Raw genomic sequence first — 14,400 nt, forward strand, 5'->3', positions numbered from 1 at the left:
TTCTCCGTTACAGCGCCCTTCCTTGTGTTCAAACATGTGCGCGTCGTACATATCTCTTTGCGCCGAACATCATTGTAAAGTGGACTTCATGCAACACATGAGCGTGTACACACACACATATAGGTAGACTGTACAAATTATACGTATATACATGTGTAATTTTCTGCGTTATAACCTTCGTCCGATTGTGGAGATTTTGTTCGCCGCATTTTCTCTTAGCAAACTTTTGTTTTCACTATCTGGCACCTCCTCTTCTCTCTGTCGCGCTGGACGGTTCACTTTTTGATGCACCCATTCTTGGGAAGGGAAGGTGGCGCCAAATGTACGCAGTATTATACAAACAAAAAACAACGTAAACGCATTTACTATTTACAACTTTTTCGCCTTACACGTGTGACATTGCTTTAATCTGTCACAGATTTATTCGTTCCATTTGTTTATGTAAATTATGTTGACAAGTTTGACATACTTTGATTTAATTATTCCTTCTATTTTCTTTTTTTTTTTTTTTTTTGCGTTTTTCTTCCTTCCCCTCTTTTAACCACTTCCACATTTACGTTGTGTTGTCGGAAAATTATACCCGCTCTGTGGGGCTATGCGTGGTCAATCAAGCGGTATATTCACAACTAACGGGGAGGGGTTGTGGTGGAAAAAAAAATAAAGATTAAAAAGGCTGTGGAATAGTTTAACCGCGAAATGTGTTGCCAGGACGTCAAATGGTTACATTGTACCCGCGTGAAAGTAAAGTACAATCGCATTTATCATTGGTGCGTAAGTAGTTCCTACGGAATGCCAAAGGAGATTTCTCACTTTTATATGCATATGTGTTACGCTGTTTCGCTGTCTCGCGCTAGTCCAACCATTCCAGGTACTCGTATAAATCATCTTAAAAATGGCTCGCATGCTTAATCAGCGTAGACAACATACTCCATGAAAAAAGTAACCCCTTCATGAACTAAACAAATGTACCAATTTTGGCAGAAGGTAAAAAAAAAAAAACAGTTCTTTTCTATATTTGCAAACGATGTTAAGTGCCCGGGAGGGGAAGAATCGGTAAAGAGACACACGTGAAATGGGGCTTCTAAATTTACTGACGTATGTGCAGCGAAGAGAAGGGTTGCAAGGTGTCTATCTCCAGGTGTCCCGGTAAAAGCGTGAATACTCCTAGGGAAAACACCACGGAAGGCACACTAGGGAACGCAACCTTTTACGTGATCATTACGCGCATGACGCAGAAGATGATGACAGGGCCATTCTTAAATTTGTGCCGCACCATGCACCCAGAAACACAAACACGAAAAAAAAAAAAAAAAAAAAAAAAAAAAAAAAAATATCACTTTTGAGGAGATACATAATAATCTCACGTGGCGCCTTATTGTGTACTGTTTGTGTGGGTCCCAATTACAACCTCGCTTTTCTAACCCTCTGGTTTTCTTTCAACTGCACTCCGCCCACCATGTCTGCCTAACAAGGGAAGGACTACTCCCTCTAATTCATATTTCCTAGTCTTGCATAGAATGTAATGCTACCCACATAGTTTCTTATTTAAAAAAAAAAAAATTCCATTAACGCTGTTATTATTAATTTGAATTATGACAAATCATACGGATCAACATTGGTTACTTCTAAAGGGAGAGCCGCTAAATTCCCATAAATACTTCTTACCTCCTTCTGAAGGCTATTTGACGGGGAAATTACATTATTGGGAACCCGGTTACAGAGGCTTACTGGTACCAAGTGTGTCCTCTAAAAGTAGGCTTAACATGTTTGCTACATTGGCAACTTATGTATATACTTATACTCACCTACAAATGGGGCAGAACATAACAACAGCGGATTGACCCCCAATTTGTGCGCACTTCACTCATGCGTCGTCAAGGCAGTTCCAATGTTAAGTAAAAAAAAAAAAAAAAAAAAAAAAAAAAAAAAAAAATATATATCCATATGTACGCAAATAAAAAGAAATAAATTAGGTTATAGTTGTTCTCCTATCAAATGTACATGCGAAGAAGGACCCCATACGAGCGTTGCCTTTCCCCCCAAAAGTAGAAATATAAATATAGAAAAGCTCCAGCAATAAATATAGCGCGTGTATGACCCAACCGCGTCGCGCCTACATACGCGCAGCGCAACCTCAACATCAACCACTCTTGCATACAGCGGAATATATGTAACGAATTTACACGGAGTGGCCGGGAGAACAAAATGCCGCTGAAGAACAAGTATGGAGTTTTAAAAATTGGTATTGAGTACGATTATAGCGCGGGAAACTGCGACGTGATAGACGAGTTGGCTGCAGATTTTCTCGTAACCAAGCTGTTTAGGGAAAACCATGAACATGAAAAATTTATTAGCCATTCTAACGACCCTTCCGACTGCACTCCTTCACCATGCGTAACCCTGAACACATATAAGGTAGATCCCCTTTTTGGTGATAAATTTGAGGATAATGATATTTGGAGGCAAAACATCTACGGGGTCACCTCACAATGGATCGATCCAGATAACCAGAGCGAGCATCTAAGCGCATATTCTCTTGACGCGCTAAACAAAGAAATGCAATGGGCCAGTTACATATCCTTATCGCACTTAATTGTCAACCCTCCGTCTTACAAGAAATGCGATAATTACGCTAGATGTATAAATGCCAATGTTCACAACTACAATGGGGTTTCTATCATTGTGAAAGTGCCTCTAGCAATACGAGTAGAAAACGAGCCACTTGTAGATAGCCCCCGCGACAAAGACTCATCTTCCTCCTTCAGTACACCTGCGGGAGGGGTATCCTCCTACCAAACCGTGAATGGCTGGAATTTATGGGCAAATTTTACCCCCTACTGCAACCACAATTTTTCCAATTTGAGTGTAGGTATAGAATTAGTAAACCCTCAAAATGTCGACATTAATAGAATAAATTTAGATGTGTGGAAATCAGAACCAGTGAAATTAATCTTCATACCACTAAATGTATTTTCTATTGATTCCAAGACAGGATATCCTTATCTACCCAAGAAATTAAAGGACCTGCTAGTGTACTTTTTTAGAAAAAATATAGAAATAGTTTTAACAGGGAAAGGTAAAAATGAGTACCCCCTGCTGAATGGTATGAAGAAAGCAGAACTTTACAGTAGCGGTACCCTTGACTCCGATGTGAGCTACCTCAAGTGTTGCATTTATTATTTAAAAAGGCTTTTTATGTCCATCGAAAATTTCGATAACGAAACGCTTTTTGATAGTGCCTATTGGGACTATTTACAGATACCTCTGCAACCCTTGAAGGATAATTTACCTTCCCAAACGTATGAGATTTTTGAAAAGGATAGAACCAAGTATGAGCAGTATGAACTAGCTATTAGTAAGTACTTGTCCGTGCAATTACAAAAAGGGGGAGATAACAATGTGAAGGGAAAAAAGAGAGATATCATAATCTTTGTGGTTGGTGCAGGAAGAGGGCCACTAGTAGACTGTACCCTGCAAGCGCTAGAAAAAAATAAAATCACAAAGTACCAAATTTATGCAATAGAAAAAAATGATAGTGCCATTTTAGTGTTGAAAAATAGGGCTACCAACCCCAAGTGGAAACAAGTTAACGTAATACATAGCGATATGAGGTATCTCGAAATGGAGAAAAAGGCAGATTTAATTGTAAGCGAATTGCTAGGCTCCTTTGGAGATAATGAATTATTTCCAGAATGCTTGGATGGAATACAAAAGTATCTTCAGGAGGATGGCGTGAGCATTCCGCAAAACTGTGTGTCCTACATGGAGCCCATTTCTTGTGCACAAATTTATCACAAAATAGGACAAAATAATTTCACAGGATATAATGAAATATTTTACATTGTTAATATGTACTCCTACTGCAAAATTTCGAATGATGAACCGGCTGAATGTTTCACTTTCCAAGTTCCCAACCAACAAATTCAAAAGGATAATTATCACAATAATCGTTACAAACGTTTGAACTTTACCATTAATATGAACTCCTACTTGCATGGATTCTTATGCTATTTTAAAAGCCACCTGTACGATGATGTCTACTTGTCCATCGAGCCTAATACGCATACGAAAAATTTACACAGTTGGTACCCTTTATATATCCCCATAAATAGAATTTTATTTTTAGAACAAGGTCAGACCCTATCTGTAAGTATCTGGCGCCTGACGGATAGCCACAAAATTTGGTACGAGTGGTGTATTAACGGACCACAGTCAACCTGCATTCACAACTACAATGCGAAGCACTTTTCCATTGGTCGATGAGAGGAAAGAAGTAATAAGCTTTTGGCACCATTCCGTGGTGATTGCTTCTACGGCGAAATCCTCGTAAGCTTCACATTTTTATCGTATTTTCCTGGACTTTAATTTGCTTTCCTCTCCGAGTGCGTTGGTACCTGGAACAAACTTAACCAGTTTGCCTCTCCATAAAGGAGTACCGCAAATTGGGACTGACGAATAGATGCATAATCCGTACTAATTAAGATTGCCACTCTGATCACATTGAGGTGATTTTTTTTTTTTTTTTTTTTTTTTTTTTTTTTTGTTACCTTGTGGGGGTGACCTAAGCACATGCAGGAGGTTTCCCACAGACATTTTTATAAAGCCACTTTGCGATTGCATCTGCATGATGCTTCCTTCACATGTTATGAAATTACTCGTGCCATGGGGTTAGCTTATGTAAACATGAACATGTGCACACATATATACTCCTTAGCACAGCACATCCTAAGCGTTCTCTTTACGATACCACTTTGCAACGTGACCCCCGTCGTTTCCCAATTTCTCCTTTTTTGATATGATGTTATTTTTCTATTTTTTCCTTGTATCTTTTCAAGTGTTTTTCCTGACACATAGCCATACTCTTACAATTAACAACTCACGCTTGCCAACACGCAGGTGTACATTTGTGAATATACATTCCTATCTTCCGCGTTAATGCGAACACCCTTGCCTTAACCCTAACCATGAACACGTAACGACAAGAGGCCCTGAAGGTTTCCTCTTCATATTTCTTCGTGTCTAGCACATATGACTTCTGTTCGGTGTGTGTTCACCATTCCCTTTTGCATTATTAAAAGCACGCTAAATGCTCATACTGCTATTTTGGCGGATATGAATAAATAATACGACCTATCGTTTAAAGGATCAAAATTGTGAAATCGTAAAATAATGAGTTAACGTTTCCAACGTGCTGATCAAGAAACATTCCACGCAGCAGAAACGAGAGCATCATAAAAATGTAGAACAGACGAACAATTTGTCGCACCTTGGGCAAGAAAAACTGCGCGGTATATTTTATAAAATGGGCACAAAAATATGTGCAATTCAAAGAAGGAAAAAATCAAATGGATGCGTTCAACTTTATTCAACTATAACAACACACATGATACGACCTCCATATTTGTGCACTGCGGCACATCGTTAAAATACGTTTTGCTCATTTTTTTTTTTTTTTTTTTTTTTTTTTTTTTTTTTTTTTATCTACTGATTAATGCTTGCCCCGTAATTGCAATATATGATTTTACCACGTACAACTTTATGGAATACAACTTTTATGGAATACCCTTTATGTGACATACGAATTAACAACGTACGAATAATGATGTACAACAAATGGCCTACCTTTAATAGATAAATAATTCATACCTCTCTATTTGTCGCTTTGCCTCTATTTGTCGTTTTTTCAATTTGCTTGTTCGCCGTTTTACCGACTTTCCACGCTGTAGCCATCGCGTGTACGTTTCTTCCTGTGACCGTTTAAGTGAAGCTGTGTTTACAAAGCTGAGTACCGCATAATTAAAAGAAAAGAAAAGGGAAAAAAAGGAGCTCCACAGTAACCTCCAAAAACAAGTCCCACAAGAAATTGCAACGCCATTAGCGCTAGTGAACGCGTTACCAAACAAGCCCAAGGAAGGTTTATATTTACCTATACATTTGTGCGTGCGTATGTTATAGGCGTATTACCAACACAGTAATGTTTGTTCGCTGCACATTGACCGCGCATACTATGCTTCTACATATATATGTATGTGTTAATTTATATAACCGTAAAGTACACAGAAAAAAAAAAGTGTAGTTGTACCAAACGAATTTAGTTTTAAAAAAAAAAGAGCATACACCCTTATTTATGTGCCTACCCGTGAATAATTTCTCCTTTTAGGGTATCCCCCCATTGCTATTTAATGATAATTTGAAGCTAAATTTTTTTTTTTTTTTTTTTTTTGTGATACCTTCTTAATCGACAATTTTTTCTACATTTAAATAAGTTATAGTATACTATATGTTGTTACATTTTGTAAGAGCTGAGCGAGAACAGCGACAATGGTAGGAAGGACTGCAACGGTAGAGCGCGCGCTTCGTGCTGCGCCCGAATTAATTGTGGAATAAAACGAACGAACAAATGTAGCGCATGTGGCATAGTTAAATATGTGCATAGATTGTCTACCGCGCTCAGGAATCCCGCACACAAAATCGCTACAACCTTATGGATGCTCACTTTTGCATTACCTCTTTCCCCTTTGCCTTCTCCTGCAGGAAAACAAAATGAACTGGAATAACAACTTTCAATCGAATAGCATATTTGTGTATAATTTTCCAACTGAATGGACGGAAAATGACATACAAAATGTAAGAGGCCGAAATGGAGTGGACCAAATGGACTGCCGCACGTACATGTTGTGGACTCATTGGATACAATGTTATGAGTGTCGCCACACGTGCAAGATTGTTAGTACATGTGTGCTTCCCCCAACCCCCCCTCCTTAGAACTTCATGATTTTCGGAACTATAAACAATGTCATAATAGACAAGGACATAAATATGTATGCCTACATTCAATTTCACGACGGAGAGGCATGTCAAAAGGCTATAGAAGTAATGAATGGGAAAGAAGTGAGCGGGAAGGTTCTGAAGGTCACTAACAGAAAATTGGTGGAAGAGTGCATGGACATGAATTCTACGAACATTGAGACCCCACAGAAAACACAAGTAAGGAAAAAAAAAAAAAAAAAAAAAAAAAAAAAAAATGGGCATATGTACACATGCAGAGGAGAAAAATCCTCCCCCAAAAGAGTAGTTATTTAAATTTGTGTGTGTGTGTGTTTTTTTTGCTCCTTTTCAGCCAAATAGTGAAAATAAGAAAACGACACTCTTCGTTTTTTATCTGCCTCCCCATTGGAATGACCAAGATTTATTCGATGTAAGTGGGAGAAATTGTTGTCTTAAAGAATGACCCTTCGGAAGAAAAAACGTCCATGCGCTTATGGACATGTGACGTTGTACACACGTAAAACTGCATTGATACTTATTTTATTTTTTTTCCTTTTTCCCATTTTTGAAGAAATTTAAAATTTTCGGAAATTTGGAAAGCGCCACGGTCGCCAAGAAAAATGACAAAACGAGTAAAGGATACGGTTTTGTTGTTTACACGGACCCCCACAGCGCCACGATGGCCATATCAAATATGAACAAAGTGGAAGTGCATGCAGGAAAGAGGCTCAAGGTGAGGATTTCATCCCTACTCGGGGAGAGCACGCCCCTGTAAAGAGGAGGAAACGACAAAGCAGCAAAAGGACAAAATAAATTTCTCATCTTCTTTTACCCCCCATTCCCCTTTTTTTCTTAGGTCCTGTTAAAGTCTAGCTCCAACGAAAACAACAAAAAGAAAATAAAACCGGGGTGCACCATTTTCGTTTTTTATTTACCAAATGATTGGAGTGATAAGGATTTAAAAAGGGTAAGGTTTGCGCGACATGAAAAATTAATCATGCGTCAGCTCATGTGTAGCTTCTCCTACAGATTGTGCAACCCTGTATTGCTCATTCCTTTTCTTACTGCTTACGACATCATTGTTGTGTTTATCACCCCATCCTTTTTGCAGCATTTTTCGCACTATGGAAATATCTTGGGTGCAACGATCAAAAGAGAAACGAATGGAAAGAGCAGAGGGTACGGCTTCATAAATTTCGAGAATCAGCAAAGTGCCATAAATGCCGTGGCCGGTATGAATGGATTTAACGCGGGCAATAAATATTTAAAAGTCTCCATAAAGAAAGGGGAGGAACAGTAAGTATTTACTTTCAGGATGAAAGAAAAAAATGGAATTTTGGGGGGGCGAATGCATGTACACATTGAAGTCTATTTAGTTTCAATTCCCACTTTACAAAGACATATATATTATGTTAATTTTTTTTTTTTTTTTTTTTTCCCAAACATTGCAGATATTTGGCCCCACAGTACCTAAATATTGATCGAATGGGAAATAATGTAATTTAAAGATGCATACGGAAAAAAGAAGCCTGTCTTTTTTTTTTTTTTTTTTTTTTGTGTGTTTCTTTCTTTTTGGCGTGCTGGATATTTGTATTTATATATCCCATTAATACGTAATGTGGAGAGAATTTTATCCCTCCCGTGTGGTTACATATGAGTATATACTTCTTCTATACATATAATAAATGATTCCCTTTTCCATCCCCCCACTCCTCCCTTGTGCAGTCCTACGGTTCGCCATCTCCGCCTCCCCCACCCATGACATGCCATGGAAACGACTCACCCAACTTCGGAAGCGGAGAAATGTATCCCATCCAAAGCACGCTACCCAACAGTAGATTCAACTCTCGAGTTCCAACCAATGAAATGCACCAGTCCTTTTTAAACTCGCAGTATGGCCCCTTCCCCTATAACTTCTTCAAAAATAATGAGCAGGCACCATACATCCAGAGGTCGTACAACAAGAATTACAACAACATGGGAAAGACTTAATCTATTTAAGTCGCATCCAAAGGAGGGCCTTATGGAGCTGATCTTTATTTAAGCATTTGTTGGGGCATGCCTTCATTGGGCACGCCTTTATTGGGCACACATTTTATGGGCGTATATTTTAGTGATGTAAAATTTCCACGTACCCGTTTTAACGTACCGATTTTACGTATGCATGGTACCTATTTGCGTGTCCATGTATACGCGCTCATATGTAGAATCTCATTGCATTAAAAAGAATCACTCCGAAATCCGTGCAAATTAATGCCAATTAGTGCTCCTTCGTGCGAGTGTTCAGCATGCGTCCGTTTAGCACAAGGAGACACTCACCCGCACCTACACAGTAGGTATGCATTTCCCGCACGTATACACCCTCACCTGGCACACACGGACACACACCTTTACGTGTGCACATGCAACAAGGGTTACACATACTCCAAATGATGTACACTCCTGCACCACCTAATTAAAGCAAACATTTCCTTACCAAAGGAACCATGTGTGTTTTACTGTAACCCCATATTGAATTTTTGCACACTATCTTTTTCTTTTTCTGATGGCGTTTAATCTTGATAATTTATATAAAGATTTCTCAAAAAAAAAAAAAAAAAAAAAAAAAAAGTTCCTGATTTTTTTCATGTGGCTGTTTAGAGCTTTTTTTTTTTTTTTTACGGAGCTATTCCGACGTTACTGCGATATGCCACTGAGACGTTATTTGGGAAGTTATTTATGTGTCTAACAACATTTCGTTTTTTATTTAATTTCCGTAAAACTTCCCACACAAAAACTTCCTGCGTAATTCTTTATTTTCCCCGTCCGAGACAAAAGTATTGGAAATTCCTTGGAAATCATATGCCAAAGAAAGGTTTCCTTTAAATCAACGCTAAATGGCTTTAATTTGAGGGGTGCACCGCCATATCCCCCATTTCAGCGTTGTTTTTTTTTTTTTCTCCAAACACAGAGACCATTCGAATTGACATTTAGTGGGTTGTTCTTTCAAGCTCTTGTACTGTATAACTGCGGGCACATTTTCTCCCGTACGAAAGTACTGAACTGGGCATGCTACGGCATATTGCACAAGTCTGCTTTGTTCTACAGAGTGTCTAAAGTACTTACAGTTGCATTAACCCTCCAGCAACATTGGAGCAGAATTGGGGTTCCATAAAACACGAACGCATTGCCGTGTCATTCCCCCTCTGACATTTCTTATGAACGCACCTAATCGGTGCGTGCGTTCCGCGGAAATTTAAACAATCTCAATGTGGGGTTGTATAACATGTGACGAATTTATAGAGCGGATACACAAACATCTCTGACAGAAGGGTTTAATAAAGACGAACAAGTTATATTCCCCCTAATGAATAAATCGTTTTACAACCCCTTCACACGGGTCCACTTCGAAGAGGTGTGGGATGGTGTTGAGGGCACGCTAAATTGGTGACCTCCTAAGAGCAGGTTCTTTCGAATAATTTCACCTTTCCGTCCAGTTATGGAAGAAATATTTTGGCATAATCGAATGCATTTTTTTTTTTTTTTAAAAGTTTATACAACAAAAGGTTGTGATCGTGACACCCCTCCCCCCGCCCCTCTTCACCAGGGAAAGGGGATAAAAATGGAGGAAGCCACGGGAGGGGGAGGAATATACTTAAAGTCAGCACAGCGCAGGCGCTAAAGAAATGTAGGTAAATAGGAGTTACACGGAGATAGCCAAACATGGGTTTTGCTACTCCCCGTTCTCCTCTAGGAAATTGGCTTCGCACAAAGAAACTTACTCGATGTGTATTTGCTTGAACTCCTGGTCGACGTTGGTGGAGTATCCAGTGGCCTTCTCCTTGCTCGTAATGATGACAATATTCTTTTCAAACTCGTTAATTTTCTTCTCTAGCAAATCAGCAAATTTGTAAAAGTCTTCCTTGCTTGTTTCCATGATTCTTTTTCTAAAATCAATTCGATCCTGTTTTGTCTCATTGGAGATAATTCTCAAAAGTGACAATTTACTAAGTTCAACTCCCCTTCTTGGTTTGTCAATATTTCCAATGGCGTTGATAATGTATCTGCGTAAATCATTTTTCGTCATGGTATCTGCCATTTTTCTCAAACCTTGTGCAGATTCTTTAAAAGTTTGAAGTGTTTTTTCCAAGTTGGGATCTCTAGCTGATAAAAATACAACCGCGCCATCATACTCAATATCAGCAAAAACTCCATAAGCACCATTTAGGCCTCTAACTGTCTCCCATAGGTAGGAATTTTTCAAAGCAGCTACGATAACGATAAAGGCAGGGTCTAAAAATTCCTTTTCATTAAACAACATTCCAGCCATAGAAACGGCATTTACAAATGTTGGGATGACAAAGAATTCTTTTTTCTTCTGCACATTTTCTATAACTTTGCTTTGTTTTATTTCTTCATTCCATCCGATGGTTTCTATTCCATTGTCTTTGGCGTCATTCTCTTCCAAGTAACGGAGCAAATTCTTGAATGAATCTTTCGATTTCACAAAAAGTTCATCCAACGCTGCAGAGTCTGAGGTTACGCTAATTAGTAAATTCTTCTTGGTGAATATTTTATCTCTTATCCTATTTAAAATTTTCTCAAATTTGTAAAAATCAGATTCAGCCAACTTTAACTGTTCCTGTAGTTTGAGATAGTTACCATACCCAAAGACTAAATCATGTGCATAATACTTGGCGTTCATTTGGGACTTGACATATTTTAACAGTAAGGAATATCCCTTCGAACTAAATACCGTTTTCATTCCATTGATTTTTCTCTTCAAAATTTCTATTATTTTTTTCTTGTTAGAAAAATCAGAATCTTTTATTGCTTCCAAAGCTATCTCCAGCGATTCATTGCACTTATGACTTAGCACGTGCATTTCGAAATTGAACAACCCATGCGCATTATATTTGTTCGTAACTTTTAAATGGTCGCTCAGGGAGTACAAAGCTACATTAGCCATAATATTTCCTATGTTCTTTTCTCTCAAAATGACAAACTCTTCGGATGATCTCTTAGTTGTCCTATTCTCCAGGATCAACATTTTGAACAAGTTCAGGTAGCTGAGCTCCTCCAACGTTAGATGATCCACACTGAAGATGAACTGCAGGTAAAGGATACCGCTCGTTGGCATTTCGTAAATGAGCATTGGTATTTCCCCGTTGGAAGAATCACCCTTGTTTGTAGTACCGTTAGTTATTGCCTCACCTCCAGAACCTTTCAAAACGTACTTGCTAATCAAGTGGTCCATATTTTTTTTCAAGACATCTTGGCTCAATTTGACTTGGTTATACTTACCCATATTGTTTTCCTCAGAGATTGTGGTGAAGTAAGCATTTGCAGGAATTTCTAACGTTTCTTTGTTCAAATCTGAGATGCTTATGATTGGGAAATTATCCAAATGTTCAGGAGATTCTACTGTATTTTTGTACTTTGTTAAATTTTCAAAATCTACGATGATATCATCTCTTTCTTTTTCCGTCAAGCTCTCAATTTTCTTTTTCAAGGACTCTTTTTCTAAGTCTTCTTGTTCCTTTCCATAATTCTCATCACCTTCCATAAGAATAACCGTTCTGTGATAATTATTAATGAAATGTTTCTCGATAAATTTTTCTAAATATTTCGGCTCATTCTTTATCTTATCCTTAACCACATTCAAGTGCTTTTCGAATTCGAAAATGAGAAGTGGGTCCCTATTATAATTTAGCCTAGACGCCATCTCAAAAATGTAGTCTATACTTTTGGACGTTTTCAAGTTTGCCTCCTTCAACACAAATTCGATGTTATTTATCGAAGCCTCAACTGCAGATTTGTTAAATCCTTCATCGACCACTTTCTGCAACGCATTCAAAACGACCTTCTCTACCTCGTAATGTACTTTATCCAGACTTATGTTCTTTTCATTTTTTTCTTTTATTCCTTTTAGGCCGATACTAAAAATGAACTGCACCAGGCTGTCATCCAGGCCACTATCTATGACGGTGTTTCCCAAGCCGCAATCTATCAACGCTTTGTACAGAACACTTTCAGTCGTGTGGGTAAGTAAATTATTTATGATCAGCAGGGCGAAATAATCTTGAGGGGATTCTAAACTGAGATCTACATCGAGCAGGTCATTTTTCTTAGGATTTAACAACCAGGAAACGGAAACCAAATTTTCCTTTTCCTCTGAATGATCAGCAAATTTTTTCCTAACATAGAAAGGCCCTTTTCTGTACTCCTGATATTTTACATTTTCTACGGCATCATCCCTATACTTGGTATAATCTAACTGATTCAGATAATCGTCTACAAAATTTAACAACTCCGTGGGATTGTTCTTACTGAAAAAAATCACCTTAATCTTTTTAGGGTTATAATTCTTGTAGTAGAATTCTTTAAACTCTTCGTACGTCAACGTAGGAATTTCCTTGGGGTCTCCACCACTGATATTTGAGTGTACATTATCTGGAAAGTTATTTTTCATTATAACGTAATAGAGATGTTGTAGTGGGCTACTAAAGGAACCTTTCATCTCGCTGTAAACAATGCCATTGTACGAAACTTTGTAGTCCTTAATTTTGGGAACATCTGCATTCTTCTCTTCATCTTTCAGCTTCTCCACTTCGTATGTCCATCCTTCCGTTTGGAAAATGAATTTATTTTCCAGTACATTTGGTTGGAACACACTATCCATGTAAACAGCCATGATGTTGAAAAAATCTCGATTGTTCATCGATCCAGCCATATACACAGTTCGGTCATTAAATGTGTATGCATTCAGGTGCGTATTTAGCGTCCCCTTTTCCAACAGACCCATGGAATCCTTATAATTGAAGTTTTTCGAACCGGACAGAACGGTGTGCTCCAAAATGTGAGGAATTCCTTTCCCTGAATGTGTCAATGTTTTCACGTAGAAGGCAAAAGTTTGTTCTACATCCAAGGGATCATTCGACCCCAATGCTATGACCTGTGTTTTCGCCTTCTTGTGCTCATACACCGTGTATGTCATCTTGAATTTGTCACTAAACCTCTTCTCAATAATGTTGTAACTCTTATGCTCCGGGCACTTTTCCTGTGCCCACTCCGGGGACTTACTCATCATGGCCGTAAATGAATACAAGTTCGTCGTGCTTATAGAATAAACGAAGCTGTTCGTAAACACATTATATTTCCTTTTTTCCGCTTTGCATAATAAGCCATTAAAACAATTTGTGATGATATTTAAATACCCAAAAACTCTCATTAATTTCATTTATTATAGAATGATATGTGTTTATAAAAAAAAAAAAAAAAAAAAAAAAAAACAATTATCCTGTTTTTTTTTTTTTTTTTTTTTTTTTTTTTTTTGGGGGGGGGGAGGTGTGGTGGAGGAGGAAATTTATTATGTTATACAAATTGTTTGCCAAAACAAATTGGTTTACTTTATTTCACCTTTAGTTTCTACATAGAAATTATTCATGCACTATTTTACATATCCACTCAGCCTTCGTGCAAAGAAGGGGGGGGGGCTTCACCAAAGTATGCACAAACCTACTAAAAGGATCTGCCTTCTACATGTGCAATCAAGCCACTATTTTTTTTTTTTTTTTTTTTTTTTTTTTTTTTTTTTTTTAATTCACTTAAATAGCTAATTGGGGGGTCTCAAACACCTGTGATGACATACAC

The 14,400-nt window shown here is 38.0% G+C and overlaps 3 protein-coding genes across 3 annotated transcripts; 2 read left to right on the top strand and 1 right to left on the bottom strand.

Annotated features, from left to right (window-relative positions):
* Positions 1 to 2,205: 2,205 nt before the first annotated feature.
* On the top strand, positions 2,206 to 4,263 carry PKNH_1110400 (protein arginine N-methyltransferase 5, putative; the record flags this gene model as incomplete). Its single annotated transcript, XM_002261244.1, has 1 exon — positions 2,206 to 4,263. One exon carries the CDS (start codon positions 2,206 to 2,208, stop codon positions 4,261 to 4,263), a length of 2,058 nt encoding a protein of 685 aa, XP_002261280.1.
* Positions 4,264 to 6,321: 2,058 nt separating this feature from the next.
* PKNH_1110500 (RNA-binding protein, putative) lies at positions 6,322 to 8,760 on the top strand (the record flags this gene model as incomplete). Its single annotated transcript, XM_039114127.1, has 9 exons — positions 6,322 to 6,324; positions 6,535 to 6,627; positions 6,766 to 6,987; positions 7,121 to 7,198; positions 7,340 to 7,501; positions 7,625 to 7,735; positions 7,880 to 8,064; positions 8,220 to 8,265; positions 8,494 to 8,760. 9 exons carry the CDS (start codon positions 6,322 to 6,324, stop codon positions 8,758 to 8,760), a joined length of 1,167 nt encoding a protein of 388 aa, XP_038969747.1.
* A 1,765-nt stretch (positions 8,761 to 10,525) lies between these two features.
* On the bottom strand, positions 10,526 to 13,987 carry PKNH_1110600 (falcilysin, putative; the record flags this gene model as incomplete). The annotated part of the gene is made up of 1 exon (XM_002261246.1): positions 10,526 to 13,987. The coding sequence occupies one exon, from the start codon at positions 13,985 to 13,987 to the stop codon at positions 10,526 to 10,528; it is 3,462 nt and encodes a 1,153-aa protein (XP_002261282.1).
* Between the last annotated feature and the right edge of the window lie 413 nt (positions 13,988 to 14,400).

Source organism: Plasmodium knowlesi (assembly GCF_000006355.2).
Source record: "Plasmodium knowlesi strain H genome assembly, chromosome: 11".
NCBI classification, from domain to species: domain Eukaryota; phylum Apicomplexa; class Aconoidasida; order Haemosporida; family Plasmodiidae; genus Plasmodium; species Plasmodium knowlesi.